Genomic DNA, 19,276 nt, shown 5'->3' on the forward strand with positions numbered 1-19,276 from the left:
CCAGTCCAGCCATGCTGCTTTGTGAACGAGTCCACTAAGATTACAGGTCACAGATTGATCTCCACAACTGTAAAGGTTTTGTCTCCATTAGATGTAGGGATTGATAACAAACCGCGTGCCATTAGAGCCCTCTTGCTCGCTGATGCTCACCATTCAGAGTGCTAGAGGTCAAAACCAGACCTGTGAATTGAATTCTGATTTTAATGGGGAGCCTTGATCAGCAGAGGTGTGATGTCTCAGTCCTCAGTGAAACCCATGGAAGTCTCACTTTGAAAGGCATCTTTACTAGTCTGCTGCATTCAAGGCTTGAACCAGAGCCAGTTTTTATTAAGCCCTGCCTGCTGGGGATGTAAGATATGTGTGGGGTTACCAGCTTTTTTAAAATTATTATTATGATCAATGCTAAACACATGGTGATGTTCAAGTTTAAAATCACTAAGTTGGTCCATGCACATTTCCATTGTTTTAAGAAAGATTTGGATACTTTGTTAAAATCTCATTTTTAATGTGCCGTTTTCTAAAAATAGGTTCATGTCTATGGGAGATAAACCCAGTGTGCTCAGAGCCTTAAGATCACATCACATGGTCATCCTCAGATTGTTTTCTCTGCTCCTCAGGCAAGCTTTTCTTTATTCTGTCATATGTAAGGCCCTATCTGCCATTGCTCTGAATTGTTCATGTTTCCCTGAGTGGTTCTCTCTCAGATGAAATCCTAAGAGCAGGCTTCTCCTTTTTAATACAACTGATGCAACTGCTACAATTTAGGGCACCAAAAAAATAAAAAGGCCCGAGTCAGCCTCAGTCTGACGTGCATCAGCAGTTAAACATGAAAGGATTAATCAGCTTTATCCACCCACGCTACCAAACTGCCCTTCAGCAAGGCATCCGCTACAGCAGAGGATTTTTGTGGCCGCACTGTGACCTCTGTAGAAGTAAAAAGCTACACAGAAACTCCACAGCCTCATGGATTGGTTAACACCAGTTCTATCCAGTTATGCGTTTCAGTGACTGCCGGGAGCTCTGCTACATGTGAACTCGCAGCATACAAGACTTGTCCAACATACTGACGTTACACAAGCGCTGAGAAATGCTGCTGCTCGTCACCTACACTTGTTCATGCCGGTTAAAATCTCCAGATCAGTTACATAAAAGATTAAATCGACAATATTAATCTGAGGCTTTTAAAGAGTGACTGACAACCAGGAGGCTAAATTTAATAAGTCTGCATTTAGAGAAGGAGTTTATTTTAAAAATCAAGTCAGCTAGGTTTACAAGAGACCCTGCACCACTTTGTTTTTGGTTCTAGCATTGAAGATCCAGAGGACATCAACTGTATGTGTAACAAATGTAGCCAACACCTTTTAAAGCCTTTAATGCCTGTGACTGAAGTGTCCTTACTCAATTACAGTCACAGTGCAGCACACGGTCATCCCAAAGCTTTATGTAAGTGAGGGGGGAAACAAAATAAAATGGCATAATTTTGACTGTGTGATAAATGGTCAGATCCTGATGGTTTATGAGGTGACATTCCTATGAAGAAAGACCTCTTTAAACAGCTTCCTGTAACTGTCTACACAGGAGATAAAAGGTTACAGCAATCAGAAATGAAACGACAGCAGCTTCTTTCTGTTAACACCAACTTTATTTATAACAACAGATCTACTGAGCAGGCTGCTGCTGTTCCGGCATGCTCCTGATGATGTCAGAATCGCCTGAAGAGGAAAAGAGGAGCAGAGTCAGAGTCACTGCCACATATACAAAGACGCACACTTATACCGCCTGAAGAAATGCTGCATGTCTTTAAATACCCCACACAAATAAAACAACAATGACATTGTGAGGATAAATGTTGCCACTGGAAGATCTCTATATAAACTGACTGTAAAGTGCTGGCAGTTCAACTAAAAGCTCTGACTAGCATTCATCTAGCAAACCACTAGTCCTGAGTGGGACTAGTGACAGCATCTGCCTCTAACAGGCTCAAAAACCTAAAAACAATCATTCCCTCCTGGCTACTCTCCATCTTATGTGTTAAATCAGCGGTCCCCAACCCCTGGGCCTCGGACCGGTACCGGTCCGTGAGTCGTTTGGTACCGGGCCGCGAGAGTTGAGGCTCAGGTGTGAAATGTATAGTTTTCAGGGTTTTTATCGGTTTTCAGCGTTATTTTGTTATCGTTTTTATCGTTTACTCAGTTTTCCTGGGTCTTTTCACGTGTGTTATGAATAGAATAAATTTTCTTTTTTTCGGTACCGGTACTAGTTTTATTTTGTTGTATTTATCCGCGACACCTTAAAGGCCGGTCCATGAAAATATTGTCGGGCATAAACCGGTCCGTGGCGCAAAAAAGGTTGGAGACCGCTGTGTTAAAGGCTGTCCCTCTAGTACTTGTTAACTAAGATAGTTACATCTGGAACGTTTAATACCTCCTAGAGAACTAAAATATTGTTTTGGCTGAAATTCTTTTAGATTTATGTTTGTGAACTCGCCGCCCACAAATCAATTTAACTTGCAGGCAGTGATGCACACCAGCTGGTGCCTCAAACATCCCACTGGGCTTTTTTAAACACTTTCTCCCACAGTGTATATAACATCTAATTCCTGTGGAGGTGAAGAAGTGGTTCAGTGAAGATGGGTTTCACAACAAAAATGAGTACTCACCAGGGTCGATGATAGCCAGTGTGCACACCCTGTAGTATTTGCCGCAGGCTGTGCCCAACTCGATGTTGTTTCCACTGTAGTGGTGGACACCAGTCTTGGCCAGCATAGCATAGTATTCAATCTCAGATTTCCTGGTCAGGTAATAAAGGTAAATGTGAGCCAAACGCACATGTGGTCAAATACTGCAACAAAGGGTAAAGCTGACACAAGACAATTTAAAATATAAAGAAACAAGTGCAGATAAGTACAGCCATAGATCCTTCTAACACTTGATTATACTGACTGTAGAGAAGTTTCTGCACATTGTTTTTTTGAGTTAACCAATTTATAATCAACATTTAGATGAAATTTGTTAAAATTGTAATGAATATCTCAGCATCTTCTACAAATCAATATTGGAGACAATTAGTGTACAATAAATAGCAGAGATCCCAAACTTTTCTGAATTATGAGGGGAATCTGCTAGCTGTATCACATGAGTATGATTACATCAAACATGTAGCTGTCCTTACCTACTCAAAATTAAGTTTACACATGTATACTTTTGTGCCTCTGCACTAAAAGACAGCGTAACAAGTACAACCTTCCAACCTGCACAGAAATTACAAGGATGGGACCAACTATCTGATAGACCACCTGCCCCACGCCTGCAGCATCTTTTCAAATTCTTAACTCCCTATTTAGCGATGAGTCGAACAAAATGACATCACAGAAATAAATTCTGGGGACCTTGGCATCCAAGCAACGCATGTTAAACCAAACACACAAACGGAAAACGTATCACCACCTTCACAGGAAGATAATAGATATGAAAATCCAAACAACTGGGGTGTATAATTTCTAAATAACCTCTCCATGTGTGACGATGTTTGTGTAAAATTTTGTTCAGAGTGGCAATGGAGGCAGGGTACATACAGATATATATACATACACTATGATCAATGCAGTAAGATTTAGAGAAAGTGTTGATAATTGGTCATTTACTTTGCAGGTACACAGATTCTTACTATGAAAAATTAGTTGAACTATTTATGTTTTTGCTCATTATTACACCATCTTTGAACATTTAGCCTGAATAATACTGATGTGAAACAACAAACAATGGAAACATTCACTGGCGAATGTCGTCTTATTCACTAGCACATATGTAGCATCTCAATAAGGAAATACCAACTTATGTTTGCATCAGTGCCCTCCTATTAATTAACCTCACTTCACTTAAATTAGATTTTTTTAAAATAATAAAGAAATAAAGAATTCCCTTTATTGTTAAACTTGTCATAGTTCTTTGTAGCACACTGAATCCCTTTCAATTCCTTAGCTAAAATAGTGTGTAGAAAAATATATTTAGGAAAGTCTTAATATACCTGAGAGCTGGGCAGTTGTTGGCCAGGATAACCAACTTGGCTTTTCCCTGACGGATCATCTTCTGGGACTGTTTGTAGCCCAGGACATATTTTCCGCTTTTCATCACCAGCTGGAGACGGGAGTTGATGGACTCCATAGACTTTTTCTGAACACAGACACACACATATATCAAAATCTGAAGTCGGTGACAGTACAGGAGCTACATACCTCTCACACTCCACTACATATGGAATATAATAAATATGACAACTATAATAGGACACATAAAAAGCGCACACATTTAAACATGTTTTAACTTTATATTAAAGAGGGAAGGGTCCACGTTGCTGTCGTCATTTTCTGTTAGATTTTATGAATTAGCATTAGCTCTACTGCCGGTACAGTTAAACATGAACTAAACGGGCGGCCACTAATAAACACTGTCATAACAATCAAGTATTTTATAAGATTTAAAGCAGAAATAAATCAACACTAAGTGACACGACACTGAGTAGAAATATCAAGTTTTAAGCGGAGTACTACAGCGCTAGCTAGCAGGCCCCGGCAGTTACACGTCTCCACGTGAAGCCTGGCCGTGCAGTAGCGCGTGCACTCCGGCCTCGCTCACCGTCTTCTTTGCGGCCACCATGTTTGCGGTTTAGTCCGGACCGGCCAACCTGCGAGCAGAAGGAGGATAGCAGAGGACTGTCGTTAAAGAGTGGGTCACAGCAAAATGTGAAAATGTGGCGAAAATCATATTTATTTTATAAATAAAACTCGGAGCTCGTCTTACTGTGAGTTAACTCCAATATGGCCTCGGAGAGAAAGGAAGTCCCATGGTGCACTGCGCTCGTATCACTTCGGCGAGCATGCGCAGAACAGGACTGGGCCGGCGGCTAAGGGTAGTTTTCAGATACTTCTGCAGTGAGATATGTAGTGGACAAACGCGTCTATTTGAAACATTTTACTTAGCCTTTTACTAAAAAAAATAATTAATTAAACAATATGTTATAGCCAAACTTAAGTAAATCTGTGGTGTTTTACATTAAAAAAAATGTGTATTATGGTAGTCTTTAGTATGCCTAAATATTAAAAGCAATACATAAATGGATTCATGCAACTAAATGTCATTTGTATAATATAATAAATAATAACTCAGAAGATTAACTCTTTTTAATCAGTGTTAAAAAGCGATGTGTTGTTTAAAAATTGTACTTTACCACTTCCGAACGGTTGTGCTTTTATTTTGAAATCCAGTGCAGCGATCTAACTGAGTCCTCTTCACCCAGTGTCCTACTTTTAATGTAATTAGGCTGCTTTAAGTCGATTTTTAGTATCAAATCAATCATCGATTATTAGTTTGGTTTGTTATGAATATTTTCTATACTTCTGACAATCAAATGGTGAATGGAATCTTTTTAACTCCGTAATTTGCCTCGAGTTCATTGAGTTCAGTGCCATCTTCATGTTGAAAAACTAAATGCTGACATTGCTCCCCCAACTCTGGAATGGTTTGCCACACCTCATAAGAACTTCAACAATTTAAAAAATTAAATCAGCTCTTAAGACCAACATATTTTCAGTTGCTTTTGGTCAAGTCCGAGGTCCCGCGTGGATTGGTCACACAAATGTTTTCTGTTATTTTGACTGTATGTAAATGTAATTATACAATTAGGCTCTTGAGACTTGAATTACAGATGTGTGCGCCTGTTAAGCATTTTGGGTCAACGACTATCTGCTATATAATTAAAATGATCTTGACTTAAATTCTAATATTACAGTTAAGCAAGCTAATTAATATAAAAAAATGACAAACTCAAGGCTAAATTAAATATTTTGTAAGCTATTCTCTACCAGCATTAGGGCTATTTACTATTGTTATTATTTACTATTGATGTTTGCTCAGTGGCACGTCGGCAGTAGAGCTATTTGTTGGTGTGGCCAGAGCATCGCGCTTCACTTTCCCCGCCCCAAGAGGTGGCCTTTGCGCTCTGACTGAATAATATATTTTCGTCCCTGAGCCAGCCTCAGGGAAACAGCCTAAGTTACAGTACACAACAAAAGCCAACATTTCACCTGCGTGCCCAACTGGAGACCTGCAACCACAACACAACAACTTGAAGCCGTTTACTGCAGGAAATGTGCGTAATTACGCACGGGACTGAAGGAATTTAGCGACCAGACGGTGCGTTTAGGCTGTCCTCCGAGTGTTTCTCATTTTACAGAAGCGATATATATGCACGACGTCATCAGTGCAGGCACAGTCAGTCCTCACCTCTCAACTTTGAGCTCACAGTCCTCTGTGTGCACAGGGCAGGATGGGATGCTCCACCAGTACCCAAACTTCAGCGGTAGATACGACTCGACCAAGCGCTAAGCTCGAGGAGAGCAACGGAGCCAGCACTACAGGTGAGACAAAGAAAGAAAAAAAAAAAAGAACAAAAAACATTTCTACTTGTAAAGTATATGATATTAAATAAAGGTAGTGAGATTTCTGAAAACATAAACATCTGTCCAGTCGGGAGATATGTGCCATTCACTGCAAGTATATTGCAAGTGGACAAGTTTGATATTGTTTTATTTTGTCACAGTAAATATGTGAGTTTGACTGGAAACAAAGCTCTCATCCAAAAAAACGACATCATATAGTTAAAAAATAACTTTGCACAGTGTAATCATCGTCTGTTTCTAAACTTACTTTCTATTGAATTCACATTTGTTATTCAAAAAGGGTTTGATTAACAAATTTATATGGTTATTTTCATTCAGTCAACACAGTAAATAACTTTCTAACATGCTGGTAGGAATGTTGCATCATCCCTTTAATTATACTGAAGTGAGCACTGTTCTGATAAGGACTTGGTCTAAATGCAAATGTACAGCATCTGATGTCTTTATTTTTAATGAGGCAGAGCTCCACTGTGACAGGATGGGAAAGTTTATTGTCATTATTTAACGGTGGTTCCTGGCTCTGTCCTCTCTTCGAGAGAGACGGGGGCACGAAAGCAGATTTAGTGACAGTCTACAGTTTCATTAGGAAATGGAGAAGCCACTCTGGACGCTCCTTTGTTGTAGTAGGTCAGCGATGGCCCCGGCTGTGGTGCATTTCAAGATAAAAAAAAATATGTTCAATTTTTTTAAGTGTCATTTTTTACAAAACTTTTGATGCATTTGAATGGTGGAAATGTGAGTGTGCAGTTCTGTAGGCTTAAGCATTGTTTGACATAAGTGAAAGAAAAACTGGTAAAAGATTCACTAAGTGAGACCACCTCTGAGCAAGTGTCTCTTTGCACTCATTACAGGCTGCTTACTGCCCTGAAAGCATGGAGACACATACACAGAAGTCAGTACGCTGACTTTCATGGACTTAGCTGATAAACCACTGACCCTGTTAAAGTGACAAGGAGAAATTTGCTTAATAAGTATGTGAGTAGATTTCCCAGCAGCATGGAATTAAACAGCGATGTGCTCTGGAAATAGTGTCTTAGGTCACATGGAAATCCATCAGGATGTTTTCTTAAGTTTGCATGTGCCTGACTCGTTTCACTGAAAGTCACTTGTCACTCCCAACAGAGGAGGAGGAGGAAAAGTTTGTTGATTTAAAGACAAGTTATTTCAGTGCAGACAGACATGGCAAAAATGAACAGAGAATCTAGTCTAGAATTAGGCTTGATCAGTTTATCCATCTATATCCAGGATATATTTGTATTGTTACTTGTTACAGTTATTTGATATTATATTTTGCACTATCCTACTGTATATTACTGTATACTTGTATTCTATTGTACATATTGTACAATAGAATGTCTCTCTTGCTGCATTGAGCATGTGTATGACAAAAGAATTTCCCTCAGGATAAATAAAGTTCTTCTTATCTTATCTTATCTTTTACATACAGTCTATGTGGGCTTTATTGGTCCCCTTAAATCAGCAGCCTTCATTCAACTTTTCCAATTATGACCCAAAATCACAAAGACGGCATGTAGAATAATGTTTTCTGAAGTTTTATGTTGTCGTCACTGCTCCTTCGTGACGCCTGTTTCAAGAAGTAATTTGCTTCTTCGCCAAGCTTCGAGGAGCTTTGAGAATATTAAAAGTTGAGAGTTAAGACTTTTGTGATCCATGCAAATACCTGCAATGCAAATTCTTCCGAAAAAAGTCAACAGGGAAGTGATGCACCCTGTCACGCAGCACCCTGTTTATAGAGCTTGAACTGTGCTGTTTGAGTCTTTAAGTGTTTATTAACCTCAGTCCATAGAAACATTAACTTCCTGTCAGGCTCCTTTTATGTGTGAGCGTCGGTTCTTCGTGCTGTGTTTTGTTTTTTTTGCTTTTTATACTTTAGCCCTGTGTTTTAGAAACAGTGCATGGATTCTCAGCTCTTCCTGTTTCCATGGTTTGCATTCAAACATTCACAGTCAAAAATAAATAGAATTAGTTATCCACTGTTGGATGATGTTAATAAAATATTTGTGGCCTAACATGGGCCGGTCACAGATGAACTCTTCCCTCTGGTTTTGGATAAGTGACCTGTGATGCCATCATGGAGGGAAAACAAGCAAAAAATAAACTGAGGCAAAGGAAACACAATATTGATCCTACCAGAGTATCACTCAGGAATGCTTGTTCTTAGCAGATATGCTTCGTTTTTTAGATCTCTATATTACAACGTGTCCTCAAATGACTTCTTTTGAATTGGTAAATTAAACTTAACTCAAGGTCCACTGATTTCAACGATCTGTGAGGTGAAACAGAAAGCTTTATAGAAAAATACTATGAGTGTTTAAAATTAATTTCAGCTAAAGGAGCACTGAAAATTATCCGCAGAACCACATGATCACCATTGGTAACCAAAAGTGAAAATGACCCTGGTGTCAAAGTGTGCTATACGAGGCTGTGGCTCACAGTCACTCGTGCTTTTTTCTGCTAACAGGAGCGGCCAATGAAAATGGGAACGTAGCTGAGGACAGTGAAACTATTCCGGACCAGACACCTGCTGAGGGAAGCGATGCCAAGCCTGGAGATGAGCCTGCAGAAGAGCCTGCCGTGACAGCCGCGTCTGCAGACACCACAGCTGCAACTCCACCAGCAGCAGAAGAGTCTCAGGATGCAGCCGGCAGCCCGCCTGATGAGACTTCAGCAGCAGCAGGAGACAGCACCGCTGAGACAGCAGCAAGCTCCTCAGAGGCTGAAGCTCCTGCCCCAGAGCCAGGTAGGCGGGAGTCACAAACAGGAATGAGGTTAAATCTACTCACAAAAGGCCTTTTACTACATATATTCTTAGATTCTGTAATGTTTTAATGTTTTAGTTTGAATTCTTCTGCACGTGACAACACCACTGTATCTTCAGTCTGAGCTTATAAACATGCACATTATAAATGCTCGTAATTCATGCAAAGGTGAAAATTTATGGGAATCGCTGTTCACACCCTCGTGAAACGTATCCGGCAGACAAGGACAAGAACCTGTGTGTGCGTGCATAAGTTGGGTTGCTTAAAATGACACTTCAGAACATTTGGAGTGGAAGATTTTCTCTTTTGACACCTCTTGAACAAGTTACCACAGTAGTCGCATAATTAATGTGTCCAAACAAGGGATGGACAAAATGTACAACAGTAACCTGAGCGGTGCTATTCCACCTCAATGTGGGATGCTGCAGTACACAGGTACGTAATGTCTCTTCAGTTTTTAGTTCCTCCAAAACTGTAGTAACTACGCAGTATCCAACAACACACTGGCATGACTTTGGCCTCTAATGAACACACCGGGGTGGCCACAAGAATGCGTTTCCAGGTCACACCTATGATCAGTACCTATTAAAGGATCTGTCTGCATATTGCACAAGCTTAACTGATCAGGTTAAATTTTCTTATGAATTCTTTTAATTACACGCTTTTGTGTAGTCGTGGATTAGACTACTTGTTGAAGTTTCACTGACTGAAACACACACAAAGTGTGATGTTGTTGAGGGTTTAGCTTGTAAAATGTAACTTTTTTTTATATCCTGGCAGCTGTCACTAAAGGGATTTGACATTTTGATAGAGGATAAAAAATAGCTGATAGCTTTTGTTTGGCCAAAAGCATTGAGGATATTTGTGTGATTTAAACTTGGAAATAAAGCATTTGTTGTGTTTGCTTTGCCTCCCAGCCCTCTGCTGTGAGTAGGACTCTCTAAATTAGAAATTTCTGCTGTAACTTCCAAGACAGCACCTCAGCAGGCTCTTCAGACCTGCATTGTGATAATAGCTCTGCATGCCTGTCCCCCAGCGATCATCTATACATGGAAGCGCTCTGTAGGAAGCTGCATGACAAGAGCAGCATTGCACTCACTGCTATCACAAAGTTACTTAGTGATGCAAATGACGAGCAGGTAGCAAATGATGATGAGGTCAACTTCATTTTCCTCTTTGTCTGATGCAAAGTGTTCATTGCAGTAAAGCGGGCCTAGCAGGGTGGCAGGTTAAACATCAAACACCAAACTTTTTAGAGGTTTTAGCTTCTATAAGACTCGATGCTGCTGTAGTAGGGGAAATTAAGTGAATGTTGCTTATTTATAAAAATGTATTCTTGTGTCTTCAGTCTAAGATCTGTGATGATTCTTGGAGTAATTTCTAGCCACAAAATAGAAGTATGAATGCCCATGTCTCAGAGCAATGCTGAAAAACTGGGTTATGCATGTGCTACTTTCAGACTTGACTATTGGATTTCCTTTTCCTTATCAGGTTTTCCTAAAATTTCCCTGAAAAGCCTCCAGTTGATCCAAAACACTGCAGTGAGAGCGCTAACAGGGACTAGAAAGAGAGAGCATGTTTTTCCCGTATTGGCTTTTTTTCACTGGCTCCCTTTTTAATCCAGACTTGAATTTAAAACCTGTCTCCTCACGTGCAAAATCATGAATAATCAGGCCCCATCAAATGTTAAAGACCTCACTTTGTTCTCAGCCTGCTGGCTTACTTGTGTTTAATAGAGTTTCCTAGAGCTGTCAGGGTTTAGGAGACAGATAGTCGCTCTACTTTTAAAATTAATTTTAAAATTTCCCTTGTGATAAGGTTTATTCTTAGACTTACATTCATAGTCCTAGACTATAGTGATATTTTTACAATTCAGATTGTCTAACCACTCTGACGGTAACTGGAAAGAGAGACCATATTAGCGTCTCCAGAACCAAATCCTTCTCATCCAAAGCACTGAATGATTAGTCCCCATCATGTCCATAGACCTCATACAGCCATATTATCCCAACAGAGCACTTTGCTCTCAGACTGCAGGCTTCCTAGAGTTTCCAAAAGTGGAATAAAAATTCTACAAAAAAATATTCATGAAGTACTGCTACCATAAAATCTTCATAGATGTGTCTCACAGATGAACTGTTCATCATTTAATCATTATAGTTAGAAAATCATGATCTTCACCCCCTGCGCCATCCAACTTCACTCACTTTGAGTTCAAATATGGCCACAGCCCTGTGTAGAGATGCTGGATGGAGCATGTGTTTGTGTTGCCAACACTTTGTTGTCACTGTGGTATCATTAAGATGCAATCTGAGTCCACATAGAAACTAGAGCGTTCCAACACATATAGGGCTTCCACCAGCGACGAGCGATGTCGGGACGGCTGAGCCTCCACGCCTCCATTTCACAGCCAGTGGAGAGAGAGGATCAAGTGTCACATAGGCAGAGCTGACAGAGCGGCTCGTCCACTTCTGACGCAGCTACAGGTTGTTTTTTAAAGGGACGACTTGCTGGAAATCTGCTATTCCTAGTTCTGCAATATAAGTTTTAACACCTTCAGATTAAAGGTGTTTGCATGGAGATTAATTTCCTTTTCTGTTTGGGAGGGAGGCTTTAGTTCAAGTTCATGCAAAATCTGCACTTCAGACTACAACAATACTTTGGGAGTGTGCTGTAACACAGTCGGATGTTTTGTTTGTCTGCATGCAAACATGCTAACACTTCAACTCGGTTCTGGTTATTGTGTTCATTATGCTGCAAGCTGCAAATCTGACAGGATTAGAGTGCTAAAACATTTGAAAGCTCTATGTTTATATTTTTTAACTCTAAACTACAATAGCTTAGCACGTCTTAGTCTGTCGCAAGGTCAGTTACTACACGTCTTCCTCCCAGTTTTCCTTTCTTCTTTCCACTGTCCAGTCAAAATATGGGCTTTAAATAAATATATTTTAAAAATGTAATCATAAGGCAACTGAGAATGCTGGCAGCAAGTATCCTAACAGTCCATCGAGCTGTTTCACATTTCTGACTTGGTGAAAGAGACAAAATACCTCAAACCTGGAAAAATACACTCATCCTTGTTCTTCTGCTTGAGCCCACCACACCTGTCACAGGCCGAGAGTTGGGACAGACTCTGGACAGGTGGCCAGTCTGTCATAGGGCTAATAAACCTCACATAACATAACCTGATACCTTAAACAAACTGATCTAAAATGTGTGTGTGTGGTGCAGTAACACTGGGGACAAGTGGGGGAAAGTGTTTTCAGGAGAGTTTATACCAGCTGTGTGGACAGAGGAGGACAGTAGTGTGTGGTCAGCACCTAAAGGCCAAAATAAGAAGAACACAGCTTAAATATGACGGCTTGTTCGTGTCTTAATTTGCTGTCTTTCTAAACAGAAAAAGGGGATGCCGGAGCGACTGACTCAGAGCCCAAAACAGACGAGACACCTGGTGAGCATCCCGGCAGCTTCCTCTTTATGTCACATGATCCACAAATTGGTATTTGAACTCTTCCAATATGCGTCCTCCTCTCTGTGTTTCTTTTCCAGTTCCCAGTGAGTGACGTGCGACATGACCGACTGCACAGAGGAGTTTATCTGCACGCATGAGTGAAAGTATGTCCGTGTGTGTGTGTGTGTGAGTGAGAAAGACATTGTCTTGTTGCCAAGATCCAGACCCCGTGGAAACCACTTTGAGTCCGGGTGCTCAGTCACCACTGTGCCTTCTTCCTCCTCCTGGATGTCTGCAGTCTCTCCTCTTTGACTGTGAATAGAGTTCAACAGCACTTAGGTTTGTTTATCTGTAACAGCTGAGAGAAGCTTAGATTACTATTTATTATCTGTAATGAAATAGCTATAAACTGTATGTCCTTAACTTATTCTTGAAACCTAAGAGTTTGTTTCTGTGAAAACTAAAGCCAAAGTATATTAGATATTAGAAGATATTATATTTCTTTTTTGGGGGGTGAGGGGTCGCTAGCTTTGATTTTATTATCATATTTAAAGTAGGCGTAAATCTAAGAGGGTTTTTTCCTGATGTGTCATGATTTTTAGTATTCCCAAAAATCTGTAATTAGCAATAAGCTGTTGAAAAATTCAAAAGATCACCTTAAAATAAAACCCAGTACACATATTCTCTGTGTTTTAATTTGATGCAGGATGAAAGCAAACATGTCACACTGTGATACAGCATTTTTTATTTTTTTAATGAGTGAAATTATCAAACCAGAAGCCAAGAGGAGGTTCAGATGATGTTGGGGCTTTTCCATCCGAGTGTCCAGTCCTACTGGATCCCTACTGTCTGTTTAATGAGCAGCCTCTGAGGTGTTAACAACTGAATGTGTGGACATCTATGAATGTCATGTATGAATGAAAAGTCCACATTTCTGTGGACTTTGTTTACTTATAATTTTGGGTGTAATGAAAAAAATGCGTCAAATTTTTCCAGCAAAATTCCCTCCGCAACGGCGAATTCGTTGTACTGTGTTGTATTTCACACATACTAACCCATTCCTTCTCTGTTATAGTTATGGTCAGTTCAGCTTCCTATTTCTTTTTAAGGTAAAAGGTTGTATCCTGTCTATCTTCTTCTAATGATCTGTAGAAGATGGAAATTGCTTTGAATTGTTCATAGCAATTGTTTACTAGTTACAACTGAATGTTGCTCTGTTGTAAATTTAAATATTGAAACACTGAAAAAGACTTTGGTGAAATTCAACATGGCTCTTCAGGTGTTAATTGGTAATTTATTTCAACATGTGAACAATATACAGCATTGTGTTTATAAATTCCTCAGTGGTTATATGTTTATTTGGGTTTAGCAAATCAATATTGAAGTCTCCACAAATGAAAACTTTTTTGTGAGCTATTTCAATAAATGTTTCTCCTATCCAGTCTTTAAATGTCTCAATACTACTACCTGGAGCTCTGTATATACAGCTAATGATTACATTTTTACTTTTTTCTTTACAAATTTCAACTGTAATACATTCTAGTACATTATCAATCACCATCGTCATCTTTTCCGCCACATTAAATTTCAAGGATTTGTCCACATACAAGGCCACTCCTCCTCCTCCTCCTCCTCCTTTGTTTCGCCTAGTTATAAATGAGAATTCATAACCCTCCATTTCAAAGTCTGTTCCTTTTTCCATAATGATCCAAGTTTCTGATAAGGCAATGACACTAAATGGATGTGAAAAGTGGTTAAGATATTCTTTGATATGATTAAAATTAGCATAGAGACTTCTACAGTTAAAGTGGATAATTGATAATTTATTCTCAGTTTTAATCCTCTGATTGTAGTCTTTATCTGTATAGTAGCAGCAATTGTTATTGTTAGATGAGAAGAAGTTGTTGTCTGGATCTATTTCATATTCCAAGTCCTGTGTATTGTGATCCATATAGTTAAATGTTTTCAGTTCCAATTGATCATATTCTGCAACTGTCTGACTGATGCAGCTGTTTCTTCCAGATGTATCTGAGTTCTTCCTTCCAGTGTGTGTCATAAGTGAGTGTGTGGTTGTCTGTTACCTTGTTTGCCGTGTGTTCTCTGGAAATACAATCAGGCTTCTACAGTGAATCTATAATGACACTTGGTGGCGCTACAGCTTGTTAGTGATGCGGCCGGCTAGTCTGGAGTCGGAGAGAGGACCGAGAACAACGATTGCCTCAATTTCCACCAGCCCAACCTGAGGAGAAGAGGAGGAGACGCAGATTGGGGCAAAATATGAAATGATAATATTGTCCAAAAATGAACACACACAGTCATTCAAACCCCTCCCCAAAGGGTTTTTGTACAAATCTCTGTAGTCCTATGAAAAACCAAGTGATCCCCATGACTCTGTAGTTGTAGATCCACCTTTAGCAGCAGTAACTTGAATTTGGCCTTGCTCTTTTTTACAGCATTGCTTCAGCTCATTGAAGTTTGCAGGTATTTGTTTATATACAGCTCTCTTAAAGTCAGACTGATAGGCAGCATTATTTGCTTCTATAAGATCATTACAAATGTTCCTGCTTGGCATTTTGATAACACACAGCTGAATGATCCAGACCAGCAAACTGCCAAAACTTCTGCTTTTACAAAGGTGTTCACACTTGCTGATCATCAGATAATCCAGTGCATTTGATGATCAGCACCTGTCTGCTATTTACCCTCTGCACTCTCTGAATTCAGCTTCGCTGAAACTGTGAGGATGTGCTTTTTCCCCGCACAGCTGTTTCCCTGACGTTTAATGTAAATTTAACCCAAACTGAACAAACAGTGGAAAAACAGGACTGAACATGAGAAAAATACGAGTTCAGCTTATACAATTTGACCGAATCCAAAAACGGCATTTACACTACATTTACTCATTTGTCCAAATATCAGCAGAGTCTCCGCTGTGTGACAGTGTAAGCAAATGTAAGTCCGGAAAACATGATTAATGGTGTAATTTGTGGTTTAAAATAAAATGCAAATCCCTCCTTTTTCAACCTTTCTGTTTCCAATCAGCATAAAAATGAAATTCATGACATCATCCATATGTGCACAGTAGCAGGGACTTTAAAGTGGGTGTATCATAATGTAATACAGTGCTAAAGGTGTGTAAAGCTGTGGTTAACACTCACTCTGGGGAGAGCAGCTCTGGCAGGAAAGTTACTGCTGAAAACTGGGGAGGGAAAACATTTTCGTCAGATTTGCATGCATTTGCAGAAGCACGGTGAAGTTATTCACTTCCATCAGTGAACCCATCTATGAATCTCAATTTGAATGGTTCATTTCAGCTTCTAATAATATGAAAGGCTTTATTTATGAGTAGTTAGATCATTTACCCACGTATTATAGATAAGCAATAAAACAACAAGCACAGGTGCTTTGCAGCTGCTGGGTAGAAAGTTCCTTTGGCTGGTGTATAGCAGCGGCTGAGGATGGCTAATACACACACAAACACACACACACATAACCTGGAAAGGCACATTTTTGCCTTAACTTATGATTTATTACTCATTAAAGCTTAAATGCAATTTACAATAAGCAAAACCAGCATCTACGGCTTAAGACATTTTAAAACAAGGTAATAATATGCTGCCAGTATTGCAGCTACATTTAGAGGGGGGTCAGCCATTATTCATTTATACACCAGCTTTCACTTATAGAAGGAGCTATAGTTGTGTGAAGGTTCACTCTGTACACATGCTCTTAACTGGATGTCCTTTAAACCAGTGTTTATAAAGGCTGAGTTTAGAGGATCAAAGTTTTAGTGAAACGTCTCCTTTCCTTCCTCTCACCAGGGTCAGGGAAAGTAACCTGCCTGTGGTTTAGGAGGCAGTGTGAGGGAGAAAGGTGGGAGTTAACGTCCACTGCAGCAATGCCTGCTGGGAGAGGTTCGGTTACACTTGTGTGCCTGCACAGTGGTGTCTATTTACAGCTCTCTGGGTGCCGGAGCTTCCATTACACCTGACTGTTATGATCGGCGAGGAGAATGTCATCAGGAAGAATTACACACTTTTAAAATTTCATTAAAATATGCACTCACTGGCCACTTTATTAGGCACATCTTTTCAACCGCTTGTTAATGCAAATATCGAAATCAGCCCATCAGCAACTGAACTTAGGGATGTAGACACGATCGAGACGACCTGCTGAAGTTCACACTGAGCTTTCACAAACTGCTTTTCCACCAAGGTATGCTGAAGAGGATCTCTGAACCTGGGCTACAGCAGCAGAAGACCACACTCTGGGTGTCAGTCAGCCAAAAACAGGAAACTAAAGCTAGGACTTGCACCAGCTCACGAACATCCTGCCTTATATGATTAAGGCTTCTGCTGCTAGTGTTGGTGTAATGGTTTGGGGGGAATTTTCTTGGCTTGCTTTGGGCCTTTTTAGTGCAAAGTGGCCACAGGATATTGTTTTTTTCCTCCATTAGATCACTGATAGGCTCCAGATAATTTTATTATATGTATTAGGGACAGTAACAGCATATTAGTATTCCTGTAACACACGCCGGGCTCCATAAATAGGAATGTGTAAACATGTCCACAAATAAAAACAATTTGAGGTGAGTTTCAGTTTATTCCTCTGATCATTTTCACAATAAAAGTCCTCTGAAAGAATCATTCATCATCTGTGTTTTACTTCCTCATTCCACAAACTCTGGGAGACATTAACTGACTTCCTCAAAGATCCTTAAACAGGCCACACACACACAGAGGAGGGAATTCACTTCCTCACTTTTAAGAGCAGCCTCCTCAATCATAGCCTCATTACCATAGTAACGCACCAGGACGCAGAACAACCCACCGATCTATCTAAAACACTCAGCACTCTGTAATTCAGCAGAAAGTCTCACACTGACCTGAAAATGGACCACAATGAGCTCTTATATAATTTAAATAGAATAACTGGCCACTGATTGAAGGAAAGCTCTGACCATCTTGGCTCAAAGCTGCCCCCTTGTGGCTACTTTCATGAAGAAGTGCATGCAGCGCAGTTTTTTAAGGCTTCATTAAGACTCCAAATTAATAAAGAGGCTTTTTAACTACCATGTTACAGCATGAAATAAAGGGAAATCCTGCCATGTCTGTGAGACCTGTATGGAAGGCCAGCTGTCATAAGAAAGCAGACCACAAATCTACTACACATGTTCATTCATAAATTCCTATAACATCTCTATTTTTCTGGCTTGGATCCTCAACCCGTTGATAGGCAGCTCTGAACACCACATCCAGAACACCTTGGATTTTGTTGAGAAGGTGAGAGATGTCATTATGGAGGCAGATGAAACAATGGTCTTGTACAATGTTACATCTCTCTTCATTTGCATCCCAGTCATAGAAGCGTTGGAGGTATTTCGTAAGAGATTACAGGATGATTCCAACCTCAACAACGGGAACACTCTCTGCATCGATCAAGTGTGTTTGCTTTTGGAACAATGGGTCAGTTCTACAGGCAGAAACATGGGTGTGCCATGGGTTCCCCAGTTTCACTCATTGTGGCCAATTTGTACATGGAAAAGGTGGAAAAGAGGGCTTTGTTATCCTACCATGGAAACACCACCAAGTCATTGGTTCAGGTATGTGGATGACACCTGGGTGAAAATCAAATCTCAGGACGTTCATCAATTCACGCCATCACATTAACTCGGGAGTCACACAGAAAATGTATGCTTGACGACTCACCGCCAGTCCCTGTAGAACTCCCGGTCTCCAAACTGCAGCAGCTCTGCCACAAAGTTCAGACAGGAATGTAAAAACCAACAGAAGAATATATTAGATGGATAGAAACCTGGGAGGAGGCAGCCAGGGGGGAGGATTAGAAAAGGAGAGAGGAAAAGGTGTCTAGGTTGGTAAGGTTGAACTACTGTTGCCTAACAAATGTAACTCTTGAGACAGTATAAATCTCACTTCAAAAATGTTAAAACAATACAAAAAACAACAGGCAACAACACCAGAATCAAGGGATTCATTCGAGTATTTAATTTAGAACAAGTCTGACGTATAAATGAGAAAGTCTCTGATGTGCAGTCTTGATACTCACAGCTTTCAGCAGCTGCTCCACCATCCTAGAAAGATCAATTTCCTTTAAGAAGTAACAAATAAAAGGATACCTTTTCTTTATAAGCCAAATCTAAATATATTTGAAGGCCGCTCCAGTTTCAGGAAAATATTGGTTGACTCTTGCTTTATTCCTGGAGCCACCATAAGTGATGCAGTTAGTGTCTCTGTGTTTACACACCTGGAACGGTTTTATTGAGTTTCATTGAGTTCTGAACACTTGGGATCATCTACTGGAAGACACAGACTTAGGTCTTTTTTTATTTTTTTTTGCTGCTTTTCACAATAAGAAGTAAAATGTTCTAACTCGGCATATCACAATTTCAGATTTTCACTAAAGAATCTAAGAGAATGACACATACACAATATTCAACCACAGAAAACAAACTATAAGTCAAATCTAAATATATTTATTGCAGGAAGCATTTTGAGGCTCAAAGGTTTCAGCATGTGGTAATGAAGCAGAATGGCAACGGCTATACGGGGCATGCCAACTTTGCAAATT

At 40.0% G+C, this 19,276-nt stretch overlaps 2 protein-coding genes across 2 annotated transcripts; one reads left to right on the forward strand and one right to left on the reverse strand.

Annotated features, from left to right (window-relative positions):
• Positions 1–1,620: 1,620 nt before the first annotated feature.
• rpl30 (ribosomal protein L30) lies at positions 1,621–4,885 on the reverse strand. Its single transcript, XM_084920012.1, has 5 exons — positions 4,800–4,885; positions 4,635–4,683; positions 4,027–4,172; positions 2,660–2,790; positions 1,621–1,712 (listed from the first exon to the last, which is right to left on the reverse strand). The coding sequence occupies exons 2-5, from the start codon at positions 4,653–4,655 to the stop codon at positions 1,660–1,662; spliced, it is 351 nt and encodes a 116-aa protein (XP_084776138.1). The 5' UTR covers positions 4,656–4,683; positions 4,800–4,885; the 3' UTR covers positions 1,621–1,659.
• Positions 4,886–6,063: 1,178 nt separating this feature from the next.
• On the forward strand, positions 6,064–14,395 carry LOC146362922 (uncharacterized). The gene is made up of 4 exons (XM_084918464.1): positions 6,064–6,415; positions 8,940–9,218; positions 12,635–12,688; positions 12,787–14,395. Exons 1-4 carry the CDS (start codon positions 6,325–6,327, stop codon positions 12,798–12,800), a joined length of 438 nt encoding a protein of 145 aa, XP_084774590.1. The 5' UTR covers positions 6,064–6,324; the 3' UTR covers positions 12,801–14,395.
• The last annotated feature ends 4,881 nt before the right edge of the window (positions 14,396–19,276 follow it).

This window comes from Perissodus microlepis, chromosome 22 (genome assembly GCF_051167445.1).
Source record: "Perissodus microlepis isolate ML-2025 ecotype Zambia chromosome 22, ASM5116744v1, whole genome shotgun sequence".
In the NCBI taxonomy this organism is placed as follows: domain Eukaryota; kingdom Metazoa; phylum Chordata; class Actinopteri; order Cichliformes; family Cichlidae; genus Perissodus; species Perissodus microlepis.